The 26,238-nt window shown below is 35.1% G+C and overlaps 1 protein-coding gene and 1 long non-coding RNA gene across 2 annotated transcripts in view; one reads left to right on the top strand and one right to left on the bottom strand.

Moving 5' to 3' along the window:
* LOC105676536 (uncharacterized) overlaps nucleotides 1–26,238 on the top strand; it is an 81,285-nt gene that overhangs the window by 3,656 nt on the left and 51,391 nt on the right. The window lies entirely within an intron of this gene.
* LOC105676534 (G-protein coupled receptor dmsr-1-like) lies at nucleotides 1,617–24,526 on the bottom strand. The gene is made up of 2 exons (XM_012374520.2): nucleotides 21,191–24,526; nucleotides 1,617–7,143 (listed from the first exon to the last, which is right to left on the bottom strand). Exons 1-2 carry the CDS (start codon nucleotides 22,251–22,253, stop codon nucleotides 6,935–6,937), a joined length of 1,272 nt encoding a protein of 423 aa, XP_012229943.1. The 5' UTR covers nucleotides 22,254–24,526; the 3' UTR covers nucleotides 1,617–6,934.

Here is a 26,238-nt window from a genome sequence, read left to right as displayed (position 1 = left end):
TCGTTTAAGACAAGTATTAGAATATTGCAAGTTTTATTTTAATGATTGATTCTTTGTCAATATGCAGTAGATCACTTAATAGAAAAAGACTTTTCTATTTATTTTATTGAAAATTACCTAAAGATATAAACTGTTCATAGCAAACAAAATATGTTATATCCGTAACTTCATCTCAATATCGTTCTCTTATATGAGGATTAGATAATTATAGCCTGTAACTATCTCGGGATATAATTTCTTTGGAGGTTGGATCGAGATGTATCTAATTCAACTCGCGTTTCCAACAGCAGGCATTCGTTAGGACTTTTAATTACTCCCAAGGCACTTTCAAGTATACAGTTTCTAATTAAACTCTCTGTTAAGCTACGTGAAATCAGTTTCGACTCTTTTCGGGCTAAATGCATATTTAAGGAGCAAGTTGCGACAAAGCAATTACAAGACCTTTACGACTTTTGGTCTAACGATACCGATTCCGAGTTTTAATTTGCTGAAAGTTTCAGCAGAGGAAAGAAAGATAGAAAATAAAAGAAATAGAAAGTGCGGAATTTATTTATGAAAATGTTTGGTTTTTATTATTAATTCACAGATAATATAAATCAATCAGATATCGTATTTATATATATTTAATTCAGTAGTATAAAATACCATTTGTTGGATTGTCCTTTGTACGCGAATTTGCACAGTTTTTTTTTATAAATTGTGAGATTTTTTCTTAAAATAAATTTTAAGAAATTTGAGGGTTTTGAGAAATTAATATTTTTTTATGTTCTCAGTGATTTGAACAGATCTCTTTTCTTACGAATTGAACATCAGAGTGTAAATAGAGGTGGATAAAACTTTTTCATCTTTCATATAAAATTATGGAACAGGCTTTACTTTAATAGATCTTCAATTTGCGGATTAGTTGAAAAGATATTGAAGATTAAGGATAAAAACTTGTGGAGGAAGACAGTTTAATTAGATTATCGGTCCATCGGAAACCTTAACTCAGCTAAAGAATCCTTAAAAGGAAATAAATTGCGGACAGCTGTGGATATTTGTTTAAAAATCGACGTCCAAATTGTGAAATTTTAAAGCTGAGTGCACTGCACACGGAGCTTCTGTTTGTACTTAATCGCGCTAAAAGCAGTGGTAGTTTTACCTGCGACGCATCGATGCATGTGGCACACACCAAGCAGGCGTTGCAACATGCGGGATTTGAAATAACGAGACGTCGCCAACCGCGACACGTGTCCCGATGTAATTTCCTTCGATGCCATTAACTAAATATTATGGCGGCAAAAACAAATGTGATGTTTTAAATGGTCGGGTCACGCGAAAATTAAACGTCGTTTGTAAGCTCAATCGGAAAACGAATAACCAATAAAGGCGGTATTTGCCAATGTGTAAAATTACTTGAGCATATCGGAAAACGACGCGTAAATTCTACACTGACGTGATAATAACGCGCATTGTGCACGTGTGATCGTACACAATGCATCGCGCGTTATAAATTATGTCCAGCGAAAAGTTATGAAATAATTTCTTTCGAGACATTTTATTGTTGCACGTTGACTTATCGCACCGTTTTTTATTAGCCTTTGCAATGTGATGAATGTGAGAAAGAAGTAGTGCCATTCGCCTGAAAACAATGTTGTTTTATTAAAAATTCGATATGTCATAATTTTACAAGAAATATTAAAGATTAATAATTTAATCTTTCAATTTTTACTACGCGGGATTGCTGCACAAGTATAAGAATATTGACGAGAGTGTGTTCATTCTCGATTATTCTTATTTTCCAGCTACTGCCATGCCATTGTTTTCGTAGTACTTATACGTTTTTTAATCTTAAAAGTCTAACTTACATCTGTATATGATTAATCACTTATCACTTCCATCATTACATCTTTGAATATAATATAGAAATTGGCATGCCCAAGTAAAGACGGCTAACACAAAAAATATTAGTTCTTACGATTTATATTAATCTTGTGGCGAGAGAGGAGAGAGAGAGAGGAAGAGATAAACATTGTGCTAGTATCGATGATAACAATGCAACGTAATTTGATTAATGGCACAAAATTATGATCTTGATATTACTACATTTCATATAAAATAACACACACATTATAGTTTATATATCGAACAAAGTATTATAATTATACATCTAACAAAAGGATTTTATATACATATTTTCTTATTCCATAAATATTTATGATGTTAGATTGGAGACAACTTGACGAAACTTTTTATCTTTTTTTCCTCGCTCGAGTTTGCGGAAATGCTGCTTTTTGTCGACTAAATGCTTTTGAAAATATCAATAGAGATGTTGCATATTTATTTTCCATTGTTTCGCATTTTCTTTCGCTTTCGCGTTTATGTGCACTTTTACGCGGTACGGTTTCACTTTCAAGAAACGCGAAACAAAGGAAATCAACGAGGTCTTTGAAAACAAGGAAAACGCGCTTTTGTTAGCTCCCGTCGTTACAAGGCTTTAAGAAACACGAATCTTTCAATTCATCCCCGTAATTGGCTTCCAATCTAACATTATATTTTTCCTGACTCGCGAATCATGTTTCTCTAAATGAATGCAATGCACTTAAAAGTCTTCCGAAAGTTCGTAACATCGCAAAAGTGGTTTGCCGTGTCGGTCGTTTGAATCACAACATTTATTGGTTATCAATTCCCTTCGTGAAGGGACCAACGAACACTTTGCTATCCGCTAGAAACAACACGCAACAAATCCGTAGGAGAATATTAAGTGTTGATGCTTTTTTTTTGTTTCTATATAAGAATTGCGTTTGCCGTTTCTTGCTACAATAAATTTCTATTGTGAAAGGGAAATATTATTTGTCTAACGCTATTTGGTACTAGGAGATTGCGCGTAGGGATAATGTTTCTGTACCATTGCAAAGTGAAGAGGGTTTAGCTTGATATCGTACTTATCGTATAACTCATTTCGGCTAAAAGAGGACATTTCTTATCTCATAAGAAGATTTGCTTCAGTCATTTTGCTGGATATAATAGTTTATTTCTTAAGCCAGGTACTTTTTTTTTTACTGAAATTAGATGTAGTATTTTGTAATAAATAATCCCATGAAAAAGATGCAGAATTTGCATATAATTGTGCTCAGGAATTCATAAAATTGGATTTTGAGTGATGAATTAGTTAATTTATTAGCTAAGCTTATCTATAATAAATTAACTTGTGCATAAAATTAAAAAAGGCACATAATTGTGCTGAAAGATTTGATTTCGTGTTGTTTCATATTTTGATATAAAAATATTTTTTCGCAATCTTAAGAAATATGACTTGTCCAGATTTATGTTGTAGTGAATGAAGAGAGATCTGAGAATTTATGTTCTTCGAAGAGAAGGAAATATTAAATCTTTGCGTTCCAACATCTAGAGAGATACATATTTAATTATATATTTTATTATTTAAATAAAAATCTTTTTCTATTATAAAATAAATTATAAAGACTGCAAAAATACCACAAATTAAAATAAATTATACTACTTATATTTACATAAGCAATATACTTTTATTGGTTAAAAATCGTGTAAATGAAAATTGTATAATGGAACTGAATAATTTATATATAATTATTAAAGAATTAGAAAACTTAGGAATTATTAGGAAATGTAGTCATATGCAAAAGTATTGTCACTATAATTATGAAACTAGAAATGCAAATATAAAGCGCGGAAACAATCCGGTATTTTTAAAAAATTCCAGTTGAAAACGACTGCAGAATAAAGTACTAACATTCGAGAGACGAAAAGGCCTGTAGAGATACAATTCGCGACCGCAACAATTTATCGAGTTTCTGCGTCGGTGAGTGGACACAAATAAATAAAAATCTAACTCCGACGGGAAACTTTATGCATTCGCGCGATTTGCTCAGTGATTTTATTCAAGATGATAAAATTAGCTGCAAATAGAAAGCGGAGATTAATTGCGACTATTCCTCGCGTGTTGCGCAGTAATTGTGACGATTTGGCCCAGAAATGCTTCATTGCACAAATGGCACTGATTTAAGCGAGTTTTAATTTATCGCAGCGACGCAATCTCTCTCCGCGGATTTTTATTTTGTAATCTTTCTTTTGTGCGTTTGCAATCGATAAGAATATCGAGCGTGTCGAATATACCACTTTGCAATAAATGCAAGCACGAGATTGCAAACATGACAATTCGATTATTGCATTCGCGTGTGCCGCGCACTCTTGAAACCGAGAATTGGCCACTTTTTTTCTCACTTGTTCTCGGAGGAATGTTTGATATTTCAGTGAATTTTAATAACGCGCTGGGTCTCGAAAGCTCCGCTTTGTAAAATTTGACTGAGTGGCCCGATTTATTGTTGCCGGGAGAGTTCTCGATTGGAGTGAGATTAAATAATTTCAGACGTATTTATAAAAACCCTTTTAAGAGAGGCGTGAAAATATGCAATATTTTTCGTGACTTATATTTTTAACGACACAATGAATAAAGCCACGAATGGTCGTAAAATAATAATATAATTATATACATTTTGAAAAATATTTTTTAGATAGTTTAGCTAGAAAATATATCACAAAGTATTACAAAATATTTATCAAACTGTCTATACTTTGTAAAAATATATATATTAGCAAATTATTGGAAAGATATTTATAAAGGAGACGAATACAATAGATTTGTTGCTAAATATAACTGATTCTGATGTTATAGAGATATAGGTCATCTAGTCATTGATTAAGAAAAAAGCTATATTATAACAATATGATGTTGTAATTGTCCTTATTCTCTTTTAGAATCCATAATTGGATAATTAATATTTCAATTATAAGAGTTATTAAAGAGTTTCTCATTAAAACTGCACAAAAAAGAATACAAAGATAGCATTTCAAAGAGAAATACTTTGCGTAATGATTTTTTTTTTGTTACTTTTTGAGAGTAAAATGCAAATTGTGATTATAATTTGCATTTAATTTGAGCAAAGGAAGAAGTTGCATCAAGATTTTTTAATATTTAACTACATGAATGTAAATCGCAAAGGAAGACTGTCCTTTGGCCGACACAAATCGTATAACTCGCACTGCATCGTTAATTATGTTAATCACTGCATACGCTTTCATGGCTGAGCTTTCGAATAATTTCACGACAAAGTCCCCTATCTGTTCTGTGAGTCGTAAAAACATTATGCCAACTTTCGCATTATTCCATACGTAATTAAAATGAATATTTAATTGTTCTATTTCCTCAGCTTTCAATCCTGTATCCCATTTGCATATGAAACTAATTTGTTACTTATTATTTTAAATATATTTTTTAATTTACGATAAATATTTTCGATATATAAAGAGATTAAACAAAATAAAATTAAAAACTCTTCAAAAATAAATCAAGATTATTTTTACTAAATATTGCCTTTAAATTTCACGAAAAATATTATTTCTGAAACGACAATATTTCATAGCAAAAATGAAACGTTTTTGCAAATAAATAAATAAATGTATTCTACATAGTGGAATAAACAAACAGAAAGCGCATGTTTTCATTTTCTAAGATTTTTTATAGCAAAAATTTGTTAAATTTTCGCTAACAAGTGAACAATATGATGAACGATTTTTCAAATGCAGTATTGAACATAATTTACATAAATGAAGCCTGAGCTATTTAAGCAAGAATTTCGTTGCTGCCGTGTTTTTCGAAACAAGCTTCATGCTGTAGAAAATTGCACTGCAACCGACGTAATGCATTGTAATGATCTCTGCCGGGAAATTTTGAGCTATTTAAGCTCAGTTTAATAGGCGCGCTTTGTTACGTTTCAACTGAACCGTGTTATTAGCTACCTGTTAATATTAATTGACTTGACAGAGCGTAATAGTCTTAACACTTCCATTATCGTATAAAGTTAAGTATGTTTAGGATTTGGACAGCGTATATAAGACCGACATAATTAATTATTAATAACACAAATTTCCAATGTAGGTCAGAATTGAACAAAAAAAAAGAGGTAAAAACCAATTATATCGATAGCATAGATAGCTATTGGAGCGCAAAGAGTTAATAGAAATTAGAATAATACGAATGTTTTTTAATAAATGTTTTTTTATTATGAGAGCATTATGATGCGCCGTTTATGGGATAAGTTATATTTTTACAAAGTTTGAAACTTTTTTCAAACTGCAATACTAAGGGGATGTGTATAAGCAGACCAGCTGCGGAGTACACGCGATATATAATCTCTTATTCTTTTCTCGCACTCTTTTCTGCCATAATCAAAAGTCTCTAAAAATTAAAATGTTTATGAATGACTTTTATGACTGACGTCATTCACGACGTCATAACTGATTTCATTGGTTATATTTCCATTAAAGGATCCATTAAAGGATCGATAATTTTTTAACTAAAAGTATGCTAGAATTGTATAATAGCATTATAAAATTTTTAACGATTATAATTGAATAACTCTGTTAAGTGCTTTCTCGTATTTCTATCGCGGATATCTATTTTTTTTTTAAATATATAACACACCGTTTTTGTGCGTATGATCAATCTGACGTTAGCCGGCCGCGTCGTTGCTGATTAATTGCAATGTAAGTAAGTAACGCGCAAAATTGAAAAGAAACATGTTGGAAAAACATAGCGGGTCGCCAGCCAACTTAAGCAAATATTTGTTGCACATCTGGTGTGTAGTGTGTCCGGGACGAAGAGCCGAGCGCTCTTGAAAACGCCGCGAGCGTTATAAAGTTCGCAACGACGACGGCGCAATTAGGGTCGGTGGCAGTAGCGAGCAAATAAATTTCACCTCTCTTCGCTTGTTGCCGTGTTTGCTGGCGAACGGAGATTCGCGTAGGGTACATCCTCTTTCAATGTGCGGACTTGCGGTACGCGTGTCTGAAAGGTGGCTTAATCAGCTCAACCCTTTTACACCGGATAGCAACGCATTCGTTGGTTTCTTCGATGCTAGACCTGGGTGACCTGGGTCACCGTGTGATTGGTCCCGGTGTGCCCGTTGTTCTCCATCGGTTGATGCGGCACCGGCATCCACCTGGTGAATCGCCACCGGTTGCAAAACAGCTGTTTGAAGGTCATGCGGAATTGCCGGCTCATAGCGCAGTATAGGATGAAGTTGATGGCCGAGTTTATGAGCGTTAAGATGTCTATCACGTCGCCTGTCGAGAAGAAGGAAAGAAACTTGATTAGCAAAAGTTGAGAATTACGAAGAACGATTTATCTTTTGAAACTTTTCCATCAGTTCGAGCACCTTTGAATGAATTTTTCAGAACTTCGTCTCTGGAATTTCGTACATAAATTTCTTGCTGATAAAGGAGAGAAATTCTACAGGGATCCTTTGCGATCACTTTTTTTCGCGGATTAAAACACTTCTTTAACCATTTCCCGACTATACGACTAGATTTTACTTTGCGGTTTAAGTAGCAAATTATCGTAAATTAGGGTTGTAAAAAAAAGTTTTTTTTTTTTAATTTTTGTTGTACCAAATAAAAGCTAGCTTACTAAATAATTAAGTTAGAGTAGAGTCAGGATTTTCTACGATTATAGGTACGCACTAAATTTTAAACGGTTTGAAAGTGCGAGTTTGCAGAGGTTAATCCGGACTTTACTAAAGTTATTTTCTACAATCTTCTCTTTCAAAAGCTTCCAGAAATATTTCTTTCATCTTTCTTTATTTCCGTACTTCTTTATTCTTTTCTGGTTTTTTTATACTCATTTTTATTTCATTTTAAAGAGACCGCGGTCCACTTTGTTTTTTCGGGCGTGCAATAATTTAGATTCGCGACGTGATTTAAAGAGAGATCAGAGCAGTCGCGACGGCGGCGGGACGAGCTCCTTGATCTTTGCATGGACGACTGAGTCGAACGAGAATGTTTCGCGTGACAAAACGAGAGACGGCCGTCGGACATCGGAATGTCATAAATAAAGCGACGTATTTTATAACACTTCATATGAAGAGGCGCGCATCTAGGCGGATACATTCCCGGCACGTTTCCGAGATTGAACGGAAGTTTTCACGTACCGCCCCGGATTCTTCCACCGGAACGGCGAAATAAATTTCAGACACGTCGCGTGACTTCCGTTAATAATAATACTCTTGTAATAAACCACTGGTTATTTCGCGATATTTCGCTCTATACGATAATTTAACCCGATGGTTTTTCCGGCCGTCAGATTTGTGAAATTACACGTGTGCTTCCCGCGAATTTGAATTGCTCACAATATTTGTATTTATAGCAATATACACACATATATATATATTTTCCTCGCGAATGTTACATATTGCAAAGTGTCTATCATTTGAAATATCAGCATTTTATATTTTTAGTGGCTTGATTGATGTTTAAACTGATGTGGCTATTACGTGGCGGCATAAATTAAAAAAGATAATTTATGTGAGAGTATTACAAACGTTATACATTAATATATTGTATTTTATAACAAAGTAGGTTTTTTTCAGTAAAATTTAATCAGATATAAGAAAAATAATTAATTTTTTTTGAATTTGTTTTCTCGAAGTGTTATGTAATGTAAATCTTTATTTTTTCATAGCTTTTATGATTTACGTGTAATTACACATTGCAAAAATTCTCTTATTTGTGGAGTGTTAATGTATTTTTGTGATATAACAGCAATAAATCTTTTACTTTTAATGCCTAAAATGATATTCTGGTTTAATATTCTGGGGCTTTCTGATGTTTTCTTGAACATACTTTCGCGCATACTAATTTTGTCATTATAGAACAAAAAATAAATTATTTTCTGTTTGCTTTTAAAATTTGTCGAAAGGAGCCGGAGCAGATTAAATTTGTTATTAAAAGATAAAGCATTATACAAGTTTAGGATTAGAAAAATTTTTTCTCTTCTTCGTCGCATGTCATTACGCTTTTAATGGAGCATTCAGAAAACGAATCAGCATTGTCTGTCGTCGTCGAGTCAATGGGACTGATGCAGATACGATCCAATTTTTGTAACGACGCTGAAATCACTCGTGTGCGTAATGCCGGTTACTCTTCATGTGCGGTACACGACGATCGTTGTGTACGACGTCGTTCGGCAAATCGACCGTTTATCTCAGGATTCGTTCGTGTCATATCAACTTCCGCCGCATTGCGTGGCGAGAATGCGGAACTGCGAATGCTCTTTCTCGTCTTTCTCGTGAATTTTTTTCGGTTCGCGTTACAAATGACGATGTTTGTGTAAATTGCCTTTCCATGCTCACGTGCAAATTCAACGCACGGCCGCAAGCTGCGAGTAATTCCAACAAATTGTATGTCGTTTGCCTAGATCTGCGTTTTCCGCTACATTTAACGCTTCACGATTGTTGGAGAAAATAATAGAGATTGCGATATTGTCTTTTAAATAGGGGTCGTATTCGATATAAGATTATTATCGGTGATTATGCTAATTTTCATCCTAGGTTTGTGCATCGCTTGATACAATATTTAACGGTTATGCATTCCAAGAGTCATAGAATAATATCGTTAATATTACAAAAATTCTTCAAATTTTATTAGAAATTAACAGAATTTTATTAAAAATTGATGCGCTAAATATTTAATTTTCATAAAATTATTTGATAACGAAGATTCCTGGATTAATTTGGAGTCGGGTCTTTAAATAATGCAATATAAGTGGGGCAATTTGTAAAGCAATGACGTTACGGTTGCAACAATTACAACTTGCTTACATTACGTTTGGTTTTATGATCACTGTTATAAGAGATTCCACAATCTAATAGCGTTTGCGGTCACCGTGCCGCATTATACACACGACTCGACGTAACATCAGTGTTTACATTGCAAAAAGCCCTTGTTATTGCAGAATAATGAGAACCACAGAGAGTACGAATAATAGAACGTGTGTAAGTGTACGTCAAATAAGACCTCACTTGCAATATCGGTGTCCTTTGTCATTGTCCTGGTCGTTCCATTTTGGAGTCGCGTGATAAGTACGGCGCATCCCAGTATCGAACGTTAAGTAAATACCCCGAAGGATCCTTCTAGCAGGAGTCGGTAACATCGTCGTTGTTTTTAGAAGTGCGAAAATAAAAGAAAATAAAACGTGGGTGGATAGAATCCGTCGAGTGTACGCCAATATATAGATATAACGTATATCTTTTGGCGCGGGATTGCAAGGTGGTCTTTTGCTTTATATCGAAACAGCCAACCATTCACAATCCCTCATTGAATTTTGATAATGGATATTTCAACCATAAACATAGCACAGCTTTTAAAAAGCGGAAGCAAAGTGGAAATTTATTATGCTTTGTTCGGCATTTGTTCTTGTTTATTTTACAATAAGAAAGACGGTAGAGAAACGTGAAATAGATATGCATTACGCGTTTGTAAGCCATAAAATTAAATGTTTAAGTTTATGGATTACGTCTATTCTGTTTAAGCTGTGCGAATGTATATTTCAGTGATATAAACACAAATTATGCAGACCGTCATACTGTCAAAGGTAGTATAATAAAAAGTTTTACAAATGAATATTTACATATATGTAAATACATATATTTACCTCAAAATATTCATTTCTAAAACTTTTTATTATACTACCTTTGAACGTATGACGGTCTGCATAATTAAAAAGCTATAGCTTTTCAATAAAAAATTACACATTATTTATGCAAAACTTGCTTTTACGCACTATTTATACTTTTCTTGTTGAAAATGTTTGTTGCACTATTTTTTTTTATAGAATTTGTTCAGGATTACAAGTAAGAAAGCGAGAATTCGTTCGAAGCTTCGAGAATCGTTGGCCTTTCTTTCGCCGCTGTTTGTTTATTCCAAGAGAAACGGCCTTCAAGCGGTTAGTTCGCGACCGTATAAGAAATCGCCGAAAAACAAGTAGTTGCATTTTTCTAACGCCTAATGCGATTGGCAGCGTGTTACCAAGCTCGCGGTGTCGATCGCTGATAGGCAGCTTTTCGGCGGCTAGCGTCGACTACGTGCCGGTTGCTGCATGCCCAGCCAGAGTCCGAGACGAGAGAGCAGCGAGCACGGACGTGCAACGCGAGTGTAACGCGACGAAAGACTTTGTAACGCGAACGCGCGAATGAGTTCGTTGTCTAGATTGATCGCCGGGTGTAATTGTCAATTTTGCGCTACGCGTGAACTTGGCGCGAGACACTACCGTGTCTCTTGATAAAGAACTGGTGAAACCCACGAGGCGGATCATTCATTTCCAGCGCGAACCTACAGCCGCGATCGAGCAATAAAGAACCGGCATAAATAAATATTTTTTTTTTGCTACGGGAGAACGAAGGCTCTCGTACAGAATTTATCGTATTGATTAAAATATTTGCGCGAAGAAAGATAGTTTAACAATAAATACGGCGAGAATGTTTTATGTAATTAGATAGCTCAATGATTTCTTAATGAGATTGCGTGCCACTTTCCGGAAAACCATTATGGTGCTCTGTTGCTCGTCTTCGTCAAGCTCTGACGTTTTTTGCAGCTTTAAAAGATTGTTTTTGTCCGTGCGGAAGAAAAGACGGGCGCAAGTCTTCTTTCTCTTCAATAGGATTCATGAAATGCTCTGCAAGCGTGTTTCGAGTGATCCTCAATCAGTGCGATAGAGTCGCAAGAATAAAAACCAAGAACTGAGCTTTAGCGACGGTTTTAAAAAAAAATATACGCGACCTACGTCGTTAAATCTATCAAGAGTACTTTACCTGCGCGAGTAGAAAAAAAAACCCAGTTCTCTCTCTCGATTTCGATCAATCGGCCCGGAAAGATAAATTGCTCTTTGTCTCCGTTTGCGCGTTCCTCTGCTTTCGTTCAGATTCAATTCGGTATCTCGATAGTCGTGCGATAGGACGCGAAATGTCGAACGTGGCGTCCGAGACACTTTCGCGATTCGTTATGGCGGACTCGTGTAGCTGTTTGTTAAATGTTGCCGCATGGACGGACACACATGTGCTCACGCGTTTTGCATGAATTTTCCACCTGCTTACAAGCGTAACCTTGCAAGGTGACTGCACGATACACGGGAGGGTGAAGAGTGCTAATTCCAGCGCGAAAGTTCTCAAACTATTTCCTACTAGTTTCGTATGCGCATATCGGCAAACTTTAATGAAACATTCTGAATAGCAGATATTATGCCTTTAATTTATAACTTAATAATAAGTATTACGAGGAACGTCTTTGCAAGAAAGGTAAATCTAATGATTTGACGAAGATAATAGATTATTCTAAAAAGATCTTAAACAAAAGATGTTAAATAACATTAATATTTATTTATTGAATTTGTAGTACGTAATAAATAATAATATTAAAATACGTTATATAATACTAAATATTATAGAAAAAAATCACAATAGTTTATTCAGGTCTTTTTTAAAGATCAATACACAATCTCTTTTGAAAAAGGTCTCTTTGAAAAAAATATGGTTTTACTGCGAATTTTTATAGCGGTTTCATAGCGTGCACAAAATACTATAGAAAATATTACATGACAGAATCTACACCTTCATAAAGTGTTCAGTGACAGATCCCTACGGGTAGGAATATATTGTTAGGCTTTTAAAAGAGTGTGGATTGTTTATAATTTTTTATTTTATTTACAATTTTATAATTATGTACAATAATTAGGTTTTTGGAAATTGAGTCTAATTTAACTTGTGCTTTTTAATTTAATTAATGTGTAGAAATAATTTTCGAGAGATAATTATTATTAAATCGTTAAATTCAGAGAATAATACTTGTGATATCTGAAATGTTTCATTAAAGTTTGGCGCGATATATGAGCCTAATGAAATAGTTCGGATAATAGCTGATGTAAAATATATTATGAGGATACAAAGCGGAAAATTTATGTCCTACTATATAGGAGGTTGTAAAACTATCGCCATTTTTTACGTTCCGCCTAAAAAGTATGTCATAATATATAATCGATCTCTCGATAGTTTTTAAACTAAAAAGATTGCATTTACAAATGTAGAAACTAATGACCAAATCTTATTTCTCAGAATTAATGCTAATTGATTTTGTTATCATAAAATTTTAATTTAGTATTTTTAATGTTACTGAGATATTTAACATTGAAAATTAAAAGGCAAGTTTTTTGATAGTACAAAAAATAAGATTAGCGCTGTGACACATGTATGAAATAAATAAACTTTTAGAAGCGTTTACGCATTTGAGCTAACTCGTGTGTATGTTATTAGCAAACTTGGAAAATATTTTTTTATGCCTTTAGTTTCATGCGCAAAGATAGTAATAGGACTGCGTAACTTTTTACGACCCGAAATTTAAGGGCGATTTAAACATTTGTTGAAAATCAATATGCTTCTAGCGATACACACACAGGTCTTACGTATTAAATTTGTGATGCGAAAACATCGAGTAGTCATATACATATTTTTTTTAAAAAATGTATGCTTTTAATTTTGTAATGTTTAAAATAGAAAGTTATTAAAAATTTCGGAGCAAAATATTTTAAACATAATTTCGGAAAGATGAATTAAATATCTAACGAAATGTCAGCACATGCATTCATGCGCGATTATATCATAAATGTCGCATGTTATGACGCATTTTATTTTTCCTGTTTTTTTGGGTAATGATGATATGTTTTGTGTAGATGCAGTTATTAAATTTACGTTTGCGTTATTTTCCATTATAAGGCATTCTTTCAATATGGCTTAACTTTTGGAATGGATAACGTGTATATAAGCTAGTAGGCTCTATCTGTCGAGCCATTCGACGTGATCCGATTACGTTCATCCATTTAAAAAGTGAATAAAAACGTTTAAAATAAATATGTCCTATGGAAAATTTTTAATATTACTTTTACGCTCGAAAGCAATCAATCTGTCAGCAATATGTGAATGCTATGTCAAAATTTGATGTACTATATCATTATAAATATAGAGATTATTTGCCGTTGAAGTCGTACTTTCGTGAAAAGAGCAGTCTAATTTTGTTTTGGCAATTTTCAATTGGCAACTGTTGAAAATTGAAAATGATTTATTAATAAATATAATTATTTATATAGAATAAATATAAATAGATAAATTGAAAATAGGAGTAAAAGTGATGGAAAGATTTGGTGTGATAAAAAGTTAACTTTTGCTCACATTTTCAAGAAAATACTAAGATTTATCATTATGCAACATCAAAATATCACGATTTAGTATTCCCATGCAGAACGTCATATTGTGTAACAAAGTTTAAACTTTTTGTCATCATACTTTAGTAATGGTAACATTAATCTTATTTGCTCGTCTTATACAAAGTTTCGAGGTCTCGTGAAAAATTTAGTGAGATGATACAGCATTATTTTAACTAATCGTGCGGTAGCTAAGCACACACACAGTCAGCAAAAATGCAAGATAAACTCTCGCAAGTTCTCTTCTTAAGTAAAGCTCTCTTAATTAACTTCTGTTGCATCAGAATAGTTTAATTAATTAAAACGTTGCATTGCATCACAATAAATTTGGTTTTAAAAGTATTTTGAAATAAGTAAATGAGAGATTTATTTATACTTTTATATATAAGAAGATAAAATATAGAATTAATGATGTAAAATCGCGCGTAAGTTCTATTTACATAAAGAATTCAATTATCTACGTAAAGGTATCGCAACAATTGCGTTAATTACAATAACATTATTCAAGAATTAATACACTTAAAAATGTACTTAATCTATCCTGTAATAATTTATTTTTTCACGTAATGCTCTCTGATAAAAGATAAAACAATATAGCAAGATACCAAGACACCAACATACAAAGTAGATTAAAGTGTTTTTCTCACATATCAGATCAATTATATCGATGGATCTATGCAATGTGTAGAAGCGCGTGTTAATGTATATTTTCATACGCGCGGCGCGGTAGCAGGTGCATCATGTGTAGCCAACTGCCAGCAATGACTTCTGGTCGCAATTTCATCAACTGTTTTTTATTGACGAAGAAGGGGAAAAATGGAGTTATTATTCATGAGACACTTTCCTTTGTGTCCATCTTTTATGCGTTACATCGCATTTGTTATTCCCAGTCGCATACTGATTGTGAGATAATGCGCAACATGATGTCGCGTTTATGTCAGTCGGAATTGTTGCGAAATCAGTAACTTCCTCGTCAACTTCCTGCTCCTATTATCGCGCCGCGTCAAATTATGCACAGCTTTCGTGCGCCATTATCAAGAGCATTTGTTAAAAGGGATGTTACTTATTCCTGCCTTCCACTATTACATCTAGTTATTTGCTGCATTGCAATTTGCAATATTTATACTACTGCACTAGTATTTTTTTTTTATATTTGTCAGGTCTTTTTAAAATAGATCTTTTTACTACAATCTTTTTTCTGATTGATTTGAAAAATATTCTGCATATAATTTTGCAGGATTACTACATTTTCAAATTAAAATATTTTATTGAGTCACAAGATTGATTTGTAAGCTTCACATTTGCAAACTGTCATCCTCGTGTTTTCATTAAACGATATTGGAGATGGCCCGGAAAAATTTGAATGATAAATTCCCTATTTTATAAGAGCTGCCTATTTATCTTTCTCACTCCTCAACCTCGCATTATTAATTATGCACATTAATCAAGCTTCCGCAATTTCAATGCAAGTTGAATAAGAAGGACGGTGTATATTATACGTCGTCATTTAGCATGTCACACGATCGTCGGCAAAGCCATTCTCATTTGTTGTTGCTACCGCAGTGGCGTTTGTTGTTCTTAAATTACCCGCTTTGTTGATGCAAAGTAGTCAGGAGAGTTAAAGAATTCATAGCGCATCACTACCGTGGTTACGAAATACGGACCGTCCGTTTAATGTCGCTTTAATAGAGACGAAAGTATTATTCAATACAAACTGCAGTAACGTGCTTTATGTTCACGATAACACGTGGTCGGTCGTTAGAAGTGCGAGAAAGTTAACAGCAGCAAATGACATAAATGCGATAACGACGGAAATTATGCTATGAGTTATTATTGCACCTGTCATACTGTCACACGAGTAAAATTTATTGGGTAAGTTTGTGAACGCTACGTGTCATGTGAGAATATTAAAAATTAACTCGCGGTTTTCACTCTTTTTTTGTTTTTATTGCTGTGATATATATATATATATATAGTTGTTCGAACGAACATTTGCAAACCAACATTTTGTGCGTAGAATTTTATTTTTGCACGTTATTCTCCGTCACGGACTAATTTTTACGGCAAGTAGCTTATTTATGTTGTCATGCTACCATTTTTGCATACATTGGAGCCTTGCCAGACACTTTCCAATGTGTATTAGACCGTGACGTTGAGCATCCCCTGCGAACGTTTCGGCGGTGGGGTAATGTATGCAAATAATTGTATATGGCGCGGGTCTTCTTTCTTCGAATCGCGCCAATATTTACAACATAGATATGTCACTTCCATAAAGATGTTTACCCGTTTGCAACACGGCGTTGAGTAGTACGTGATGCGAAACTTTCACGTGAATGTTTTCTCAATCTAACTCCCGCGATATCGAAATTCGATCACGTAGGAATTTGATATTGTATATTACAGCGGATGAAAGTATATTTCATTTGCTAATGAACTGACAAATGGAATACATTTCTATTCTCCAGATTGTAATCTCAGTGCATTTGAACAAACTACCGTGGAATTAGTTTCAGCAAAGTTACTCGCAGCGCTTCCGGGCGCAAAAGTTTAATTGTCTTATGCAGAAATGATTACATATAACTTTCGATCCTGTTATTGAAAAATAATGTTAAAAATAATGAAAGTAAAACAGACTGGTCACTTTAATTACTTCTCTGTTTCTTTTTAATTTGCCGGAGTACTCGTGTGGCTGTTTTAAATGAATCTACAAACTTTTACATTACATTACAAACTTCCTATCATCCTTAGATCATCAGCTTGGCCGAGATACAAAAATAAACAGCAGATAAATATTTTGCAAAAATCTGAAATTTTTTCATTTACGGCTTGCTAATTTTTCTGTCTCTGCGTTTCTATCTTACACAAAGATAAAAAAAGTACATTTTATTGGAAACTCCCGCGGTGAAATTGAGAAGTGAATAACGTTGGCGCATGTATCGACATATTGTGTACACGATGCTTGTCGGCCTTTGCTTTCATCATACATAGCGATTACATTTGCACACAACCACAACATTGCTGAAAGTACACGTGTTAATCAGAATACGCCAATTGGAGATGGGACACAAATGTAACGAGGCTACGCTAGACACTAGTTGCATATCACACGCACGCGTACAGGTAAATCTACCTGGCAATGTAGTGAAATCGCCTGTCGTTCGCAGGATTCGCAAACGTGAGACGAGCTCAAACTGTTTTTGATATTTTCAAATATTTGGAAATTCCTGAGAAATGCAAAACTATACATTTTCTAATTTTTTCATTTAAAATATTCACATCTAAACTTTGGAATCGGTTAATTTTCCAGTTAAACGTTTATAAATATGCAAATTTCTTATTTATACTAATTCTAGAATATCGATAGAATATATAACTATCTATCGATATTCTAGAATATATAACTGGTTTTTCTACATTTTTTAAATATTTAAAATCTGGATTTTTTTCACTAATGCAATTATATGAGCATTAATTTCGAACGATAGTATCATATAAAAGCAATAACATTTTCCGTACAAGTAACATATGTACATATAAAAATGACGATAAATTTCTGGTTAGATGTAAGACACCTGTGTCGTAAAATTAATGACGATTTTTTTTGACGATGTTTTTGTTAGGCATCTGTGTCCGACATTGATTTGTGTTCTCTCTCTTCATCTTATTTTTTGTCAACAGAGGAGACAAAAGAAAAGAAATAAATTGCGTGAAGCTTTAAATCATAATAAAATGTCGCCTATGTCTTCTTATCGATGTAACTATTTCACAAAAGTATGCGAACACGTTCTCGGTAAATGGATCATAAAATAGGAATAAAAATCATTATCTAACTGTAATGAGATGGAAAATTATCGACTTACAATTAGTTTTCTTGTGGATGTAAAAAAATATGCGCTTTTTTTATTATTCTTTCATAAAATTTATGGTTTATCGTCGGTGCGTGATAGTAGATCTGTGAAAAGTTTGAATTTTTAGGAGGCTAACTTTCGGAATCTTTTATAGCGCAAAAATAAAGTTTTGACATCTAGCGTTTCGTTTTTGTGATCTAATGTTTGAACGAAGTAAAAATAGACTTTATCATGTGGAGAAGATTTATCGCGCATTCTGCGCGATATTTGCGGTCTCTTCCTGTCTTTGATGATATTATAATATCATGACATACTGCATGTGAGTAATGGAAACGGGAATATTGATTTTTTCGCACTTGTCGTGCCTTTCTGTTTCTTTTGTCCTTTTTGTACGTAATATTTCTTTGTGTGCTTTTTATACTACTAGACACACACACACACAAGCGCGTGCTATACGCGCGTTATTTATTCTTTTGATTACAAAGAAATATATAACTTTATCTAAGAAAACACTAAACATTTTCTATAGAACACAAAAGTAATAAAAAAAGTACTCGCAATAACCTTCTCAAAATATAAACTGTAAAAGTATGAAACTTTTGCAACCGCTCGATAGCACGAAATAACGCATAGTACGTATCGAAGACAATCAATCAGTATCGGGAAAAGAGGTAAAAATAAGTGCGAGTGTTGGCTTTACATGCCTTTTTTAAGACAGGATATAGTAAAATCTAATTTTGCATGCTTGAAATTGAGCAACAATAATTTCGAAATATATTATTTGAAATTACATTTATACAAAAATGATATAGTATGATGTATAATGAAATACCACGCTGTTACAAAACGCGCGCTAAAGTGCAGTTTTGATAATAAGTCGTGATTGACATAATATATTGATATACTGCTTTTAAAAGGATTCGCCGTGCTTTTAACCATTCACATCTCGTAACAATTTCACTGCGATGTGCAATATATGGTGATGCGAAACGCAGGCTAGCCGTGATGACGATGAAAACATCAATGACGTAAAGTAAACATATTTAATGTTCGCGAAATGCATAATTTAATCTGCATAACATTGTTTCCGCCTCGATATCCTGTTTTACTCGCGAGACATTACAATATCGAGCGCATTATAAAACGTATAATATTTCGTTAGAATAATCCTAATGCAATTCAAACGCGCTACTTTTTTTTTTACAACAAAAAGATCGATCGTCTGAAAAACTTTTTATCACAAAAACCAATCAACAATAATCTAAGTGGAAAGTAAAATTTAAGTTTTAATTAGGAATGAATGTAAAATCTTGAACTCATTTTATTGCGAGAACTTTTGAATATCATCCTTAGGTGCTGTTCACTTTCAAGTATCATATCAATTAAGGCACATCAATGATCGATCGTTTTACGCGTGAAATATCTCCGTAATGATTACCTGCGCGACAGAGATCGTACTTAATAAAAACTTCTTTGCGTGTGAACTATCATTTTCGGGACTGTCATTTTCCGCGTCCTTCTGCTCTCTCAATAAGAACTTTTACGGTTGAAGTTTTATACGTTTCACCGTAAATGCCGAGTGCGGCGGCGTGTTTTCCTATTTACAGTGCGCCTGCAAACGAGACGTCTTGCAATCGTAGACAAATTCGCGAAGTTCACAGCAAATGCTTGAGGTTGGAGCAGGTTTTCGTGATACGAGATAAGATCGCTTTTTTGTTCGCTTCGAATCACATGAACTCAATGTTTGTCAGCGCGATCTTTTTCTCTGCAATTTTCAGCACAATTTTTGCGCCAGTTTTTTACTCAAATACGACGTATAACGTTTCTTGCGTTTATACTTTTAATGTGCATAATGTGTTGCATAACAGAGGCTAATAATAATCTTGCGCACGAATTAAATTAGCAATCATTAAAGCTCTTAATTAGAATATATTGCGATATTGGGAAATAATATAAGAGAATTGCGTAATGTATCAATATTCGATAATAAATATAGTTTATTATGCAATACCATTAAAATCCATTATCGCTAAGCTATATACAAACTTATTGAAATGGAGAACATGGAAAATAAAGACGTATCCAATACATACGATATATTAAATGAATAATAGCATATCATCGTTATTTAGAATTCAGTTCTCGCATATCCGTTTATTATCACCAATAGTGATCAAATATTTGTCAGCGAAATCATATTGGAATTCACTAATTAAACTTCAGATCTCTCACGACATGCATATGTGTAGAATGAATATGACATCCTTGCTTATACATTACGGGACATAAAATTGTCCGCAGCCATGCCAGGATATGACAGAATAATCTTAAATCGATTTCCTTTCAACTTGCTTTTCAATCTAGTTTAACATCCGTTTATGTTTGTCTCACTAATATATTTACGAAATCGGCGACATCTGCAAGTTTTTCTGAGCATCTTAGAAAGAGAGAACGAGAGCTAAAATAACGTTGTTCAAAAGCTTCTTCAGATCTCGCTTATGGAAATATTGAAACGGGAAAAGTAACGTTTCCTTTATAGGAAGATTTAACCTGGCAACCTTTTTAATAGTGAAGTACTTCACGAAGTTTATCTTTGTGGGACTGTATTCCCGGCGATGCAATTAGAATTTTAACACAGTTGTTAATTATAAAGGAAGTACAAGGTTATTCGATATAATTGTATCCCCTCTTTCTTCAAAGAAATTGAGCGAAATTGAAAAAAAAGAAGTGGGATTGAAAAATTGTATGGCATATTTTTTTCACATGCATGTTCAATGATAAAAATTTTGATAATTTTGATAATTGAAATGAATAAAAAAAGAAACAAATATTCATAAAGAACATAATTGAAAATATTCAAATATTTAACAAGAATATGAAATATTCCCAATACCATCTGCAATTAATATTGACATATGCATCTAATTGTAGCGGGAAGAGCTGAACGAGCGATAATAAAAAATACAGTTGCTCAAAATTTAAATAGCAAATAGGGATTTTAATCACTTGATATAACATAATTTGGGTTAAATACATATTGCATTTTTGATTATTATTGGTATGACTGTACATAAATATAAGGAAACGAGAGAAATTGAAAACGGTTTCAACATCACACGGATACACAAGGATGAATATTTCAAGAAGATTTAGATTATTTAACAAGAGTTTCAGCTATTTTCCTACACAACTGCACTCAAGTATTATACTCGCAGCTAATGTTGACACATGCCAAACTCACCTAGCATGAGGTAACATGAGTTGAAGAAACTCGTGCCCAGTATAACGCAGAGTAGTCCTAGAATGCCTTGCGGCAGTTCCGTGAGGAGAAACAGTAACAACACCGCCAGCAGCATCATCGTAGTTCTGTCAGTCTGTCGTTCCTTATCAGTGACCTTCCTCCTCTTCTTAGGCTTCTCGTAGGTGTGCTCTTTGCCATTGCCCATCTTGATCGCGGTGTTCTTCATGGTGAGATTCTTCCGTCTTTGCTTCGCTTCCAGCAGCACCATGACCAGCTTGATACTCAGCACCGTCAACGCCACGCACGGTATCAGCTTAATTACCACACTATAGATCCAGAAGTTGATATCCTTGAGAATGTCGCCCATCGATGTTTTGAACTTCACAAAATATAGCGTGGTGTTGGTCGCACCTTGGCTGTGTATGTCGAATGTTGTTGTTTTGGTCCTGTTAAACATTAAGCCAGTTGATGTTGAATTTGTTATTTCCTTCAGAGCATTCCCGTACTCGTCCAACATTTCCATGTTTGGCTTCACCTCGGTCGCGATGTAGAGTGGTATGCAGAGCAACGGACAACACACGTAAGCTAGGATGATCATGAGGAAGGTGCGCTTGTCGCTGCACCATTCGCGATTCCTTTGAGGATGCGCGACCGCGATGTATCGCCAGACCGCTAATGTGACAGTCAGGCAAATCGAGATCGTGTGACACACTTGGGCGAAGTTCGAGTGGAACAGCACGAACACGCTCCAGCCGTAGGTGAATTTGTCTTTGCGGGAGCGGTGATAGAGATACATGTGGATCGCGTAAGGAATGTACTCGATCATCACAAAGAGATCGGCCACGGCGAGACCGGTGAGGATCATGTTGGTGGGTGACCGCATCTCGCGACGCGTCAACACAATGATGTTGAGGAGGTTGGCGATCGAGCCGAATATACACACAAGAAGACTCGCCCAGCCGTGTATCTGTGAGTATGAAAGGTAAAACAAGTCCCAGCCTGAACACCATGCTTCCGATGCTTCTGTTGGCGACGGCTGTGTATCATTCAAGAAGAAATCCATCCTTGCGAAATGAATTTGCAAAGGTAATCTCGCCAGCGGGCAAAGTGCACTTCTGCAAAGACGTGCGAAAGGTTAACGAGCGCTTCCCCTTTTACGCGCCTCAGAGCTTTGTTTTCGAATGGATTATTACCATCTACGTGATGACTCTTCCTGCTGCTTCTTCATGGAGAAAGAGAACGTTGCACAAATGGATTATCTTGAACGGATTAAAGTTTCTCACAAAGGATGACGATTCGTTCATTTTACCTGATTGGTAAAATCACAATAACGATTGACAATTATGCTACGACGCTATAAACAATGATTTATGTTTCGAAATTGATTGATTTATCGACAATCAGAAGTTGTAGCTATGACTAGAAGTTATCATTGTCAAGATCAATGAAGACAATTATCAGATTATAAATATCTGGTTATCATGTGACAATGATCATTTTTTGCTTGTTAATACGAATTATCACCGATTTCTACTTTAGGAGGAAAGTCAACGCATTGGCACACTTCACTGTGAACAGGAAGACGTTTTCATCTCGATGTCTCTTCGGCGTCGTGAACAGGATAATCAGATTACTCTTATCTCTGTTTATGAAAATATCACATCTTTGATCCGATAATCTTTGACTTGACTTTGATCTGACGTTTTCGGCTGGGAGGCTTTGGCCGAAAAAAATTGCTGTTCAGTGGTCTGACACCGAGGGAACGTGATAACTCTTCTGGATTTTTTGAACCGGAAACCGTGTGATAACTTTGAGACGATTCGTTCTCATCCACGCGGAGATATGGAGAGCAGGATAAAATTACCATGCGTTTAAAGTATCTCTCCCTCGATCTAAGTCGAACGTTCATAGTCGAGTGTTTTTGACGAAATTTTTGCCAAAGCGCAATTAAACACTGAAATATTTAAACGTATGTTTTGTTGGCGCAACAATTTTCAAGCGTTTAATGTGTGTGCACGGTTGACTAAATTTTTATTTATTTTTTATTTTTTTTTTACCTTTTGCAGCTTATATATTTCAATATTCAACAGATAGAAACCGACGTCATACACGGAACGTCAAGCTTTTGTATGACGCAAATGTCAACTTTATATTTCTATTTTTTTTTTTTTTTAATAACAATGAGGCTCTCTTAATATATATATACATATATATTTTTCTTTTCAAAGAGTTCAGATTATTTGATTATAACTTCTAACGTCAACGTCGAGTACTTCACCATTGTGAATTAATACAGACGAGAAACGGTGAGATAGAATTCACCTATTCTTCGGAGAACAGTCTAATCGCGTCGGAGCCGCGTGCAACTTCCCACGAAGATTCGAGGAATCGCGAATTTTCTTGCGGTGTGCAGAATCACGGTGTTACGTGACACGTGCGACCAGTGACACGTGCTGGAAGGGGGAGACGCTCCAGTTGCTAATCATAATTGCCGCACCCTGATGTATCGCGGCGGATCTTCTCGTGCCATGGAAACACTTCGCCACGCACAGCGTTACAACCCTTCAAGCACGAAACGAGCATTATCATCAATCCGAACGCAGAGACGCACAAACATTCGCTTCCGATTTTCCACTCCTCCCCGCCTCCGCCCGCGGAGGATCGAATTACCGTTCCCACCTAAATCGATCACTGGCCGAGTTCTCGATCGTGAAAACGTTGTCGGCTAAAATTACATCGGCCGTTAATCTAAGATTGACGTTTCGCGTTTATCTTTCTTTTAACATGTCTCAATACTCGGCGATATTTATACAGATAGCACCGATCCTTTTGCAATTTTTTTCGCATTGTTTGCGATTTTCTCGTGAACAACACAGCTGTTTCGCGTAAGGATAAAAACGTCAAAAGTGTCGCGCGATCTTATAGACATGTCAAGTCCGCGTCCGGACGCCGAATGAAGCGAAAAGGCGTCGCGACGCCTCGTACGTTGAAACGGAGGGGCTCTTGCGCTTGCGTTGATCCAGTGCTCCATTCTAGTGTACGCCTTTCTCTCTCGCATTCCGGTCCTGTCTCTCTTCTTCACCGCCGGCACTATCCTTTCTCGTCCATCAAAGCAGTTCTTTGCATCTTCGCAGCGAAGGCGTGAACAGGGTCGGCTATCCTTAGATATGATCTAGGAATTTTATATGTGCGATCTGGAAAGGGGCTATAAACGAATGGAAATTCCAATTTCCTGAAATAGCCGTTTAGAAGAAGAGAATGTAAATTAGCTTGTTTATTTTTGTGATTAAAAATTCCATTTATTATTCCATAAATCACACACATTTTTATGCTTCAAAATAAGAGATTTTCAGGCAACGATATAAAATCGTGTGTTACGTTGCGCTTAAATTACATTTATCGCGAGCAGTTTCCTCTAAATAATAATGATATTCTTATCTCTTTTTCTCGTAACTGTCTTTGTCACCATATCTTCATTGTGAATAGTATTTTTCTTGTGTGAAAGAAGAAAAACCTTTATACATTTGTAACATTTTTACGAAATCGTCGTGTTTTGAGAAGTTCGTCTAATCTTATCCAGTACATTGACGCATCGTCGTTACTCAATCGAATCGCGATCGTGCATTCTTGTACAATGGGGAAAAGGAAAACGGCGATCTGAATCTCGCGCGAGAGACGAGTCAACAATAGAGGATCATTAAAACGTCGGTGTACGTTATCGCAAGCGTCGTCTCGTCCCATACAATTGGCGCATCGTGCAGAAGAGGCGACGAAATCCGTCCCTGATGTCAAGGTGGGACGTCTCATTCTTATTCTTCTTAGTTACTACTCTTACCCATTCCCTTTCATTCGTTCTTTCGTTCTTGCAATTCGTGATCCTTGTTAAAGCGCGTTCCAAGTCACCAAAGTGTTTGTATGTCTCTTTACGCCCCCGTGTCCGCCTCCTATCATTTGTGGCGCCCACGTAGTGTAAGCTTTCGATTTTAACGATACAGTGATGATTTCCTGCGTTGCTTTTGACATAACGATGCAATCTCGATGGAGGGTTTGCTTTTTCTGTATTCATCGTTTACATATCCTCGGATTAATAACTTCCGCGAGTGCATACGGGTTGTATCGTCTTTGAAAGGATGCAATTAACGGTGGTTTGCGCTAGGAAATTAGAGCAATCGATTCGACGGAAGTAGTCGATTGATCGTTATATTTAGTTAATTAAACGGGTAATTTACCTAGAAATGGTGGTGGGCTTTAGCGTACAAGGACGACGGGTAAAAACATTGTGGTTGCTGATAGGAGAATGTTTTATGAATACTAATTTTGTATTCTAGTTACAAATACAATACTAAATGTGGTTCTTTGATGTGCCGATATCGAATGCAATCGTTACATTAGGCAAATAGAATTGAAAGTTAAATATCTGCATTTTGCGTGCATTTTGCGGGCATTTTGCGGGCTAAAGAAGAAAGCAATTGCGAACATGTATGATTGAAAAAAAGCGAAAAAGTTTTGAAAGTAATTTTCTTAAATATACATATTGAATTAATCAGAAAATTCCTTTGAATTTTTGTTTTTTATTTTTAACAAAAAATCTGAAGAAACTTTCTTATCAACTCAATAATTTAGGAATAACGTTTGAAGAATGCCAGTGCTTGTTTGTTATTATTCGTTTAAACTTTTTTCAAATTTTTCCATGAAAATTCTTCCAGTGGTTAAAATACGAGAGGAGGGGATAAATATCAATCCTTCTAGTCGTTCAAATTTCTTGTTTTACGGTAGCGTAATACGTATTAGCAGTGCTGTATTTAATAGAACTTGAGCGACGGATCTTCTTCCTTATTATTCTCCGCTGCGAAATGCGCGCATTGCGCAATATCTCGCAACATATGCGACGGCGACAATCGTTTCGCAGATGTATAACAATTTGTAACAGCACCGCGATGTTAATCCCTATCATTAATATACGCCGTGCTGAGCTTTTCATTTTCCGAAGAAACTTCCTAAGACACCCGCACACGTCAGTTTCTCCGAAATGCGCGAATCTCGCTTTG

This window comes from Linepithema humile, chromosome 3 (assembly GCF_040581485.1).
Source record: "Linepithema humile isolate Giens D197 chromosome 3, Lhum_UNIL_v1.0, whole genome shotgun sequence".
NCBI lineage: Eukaryota > Metazoa > Arthropoda > Insecta > Hymenoptera > Formicidae > Linepithema > Linepithema humile.
This window is presented reverse-complemented; position numbering and strand designations above follow the sequence as displayed.

What these genes read in the sequence shown, in the direction of transcription:
- LOC105676534 (XM_012374520.2), bottom strand. Translation starts at nt 22,253, where the DNA reads ATGGATTTCTTCTTGAATGATACACAGCCGTCGCCAACAGAAGCATCG. An exon ending in CTCATGTTACCTCATGCTAG is followed by an intron (nt 7,144 to 21,190) that starts GTGAGTTTGGCA and finishes TCTTCTCGACAG; the next exon opens with GCGACGTGATAGACATCTTA.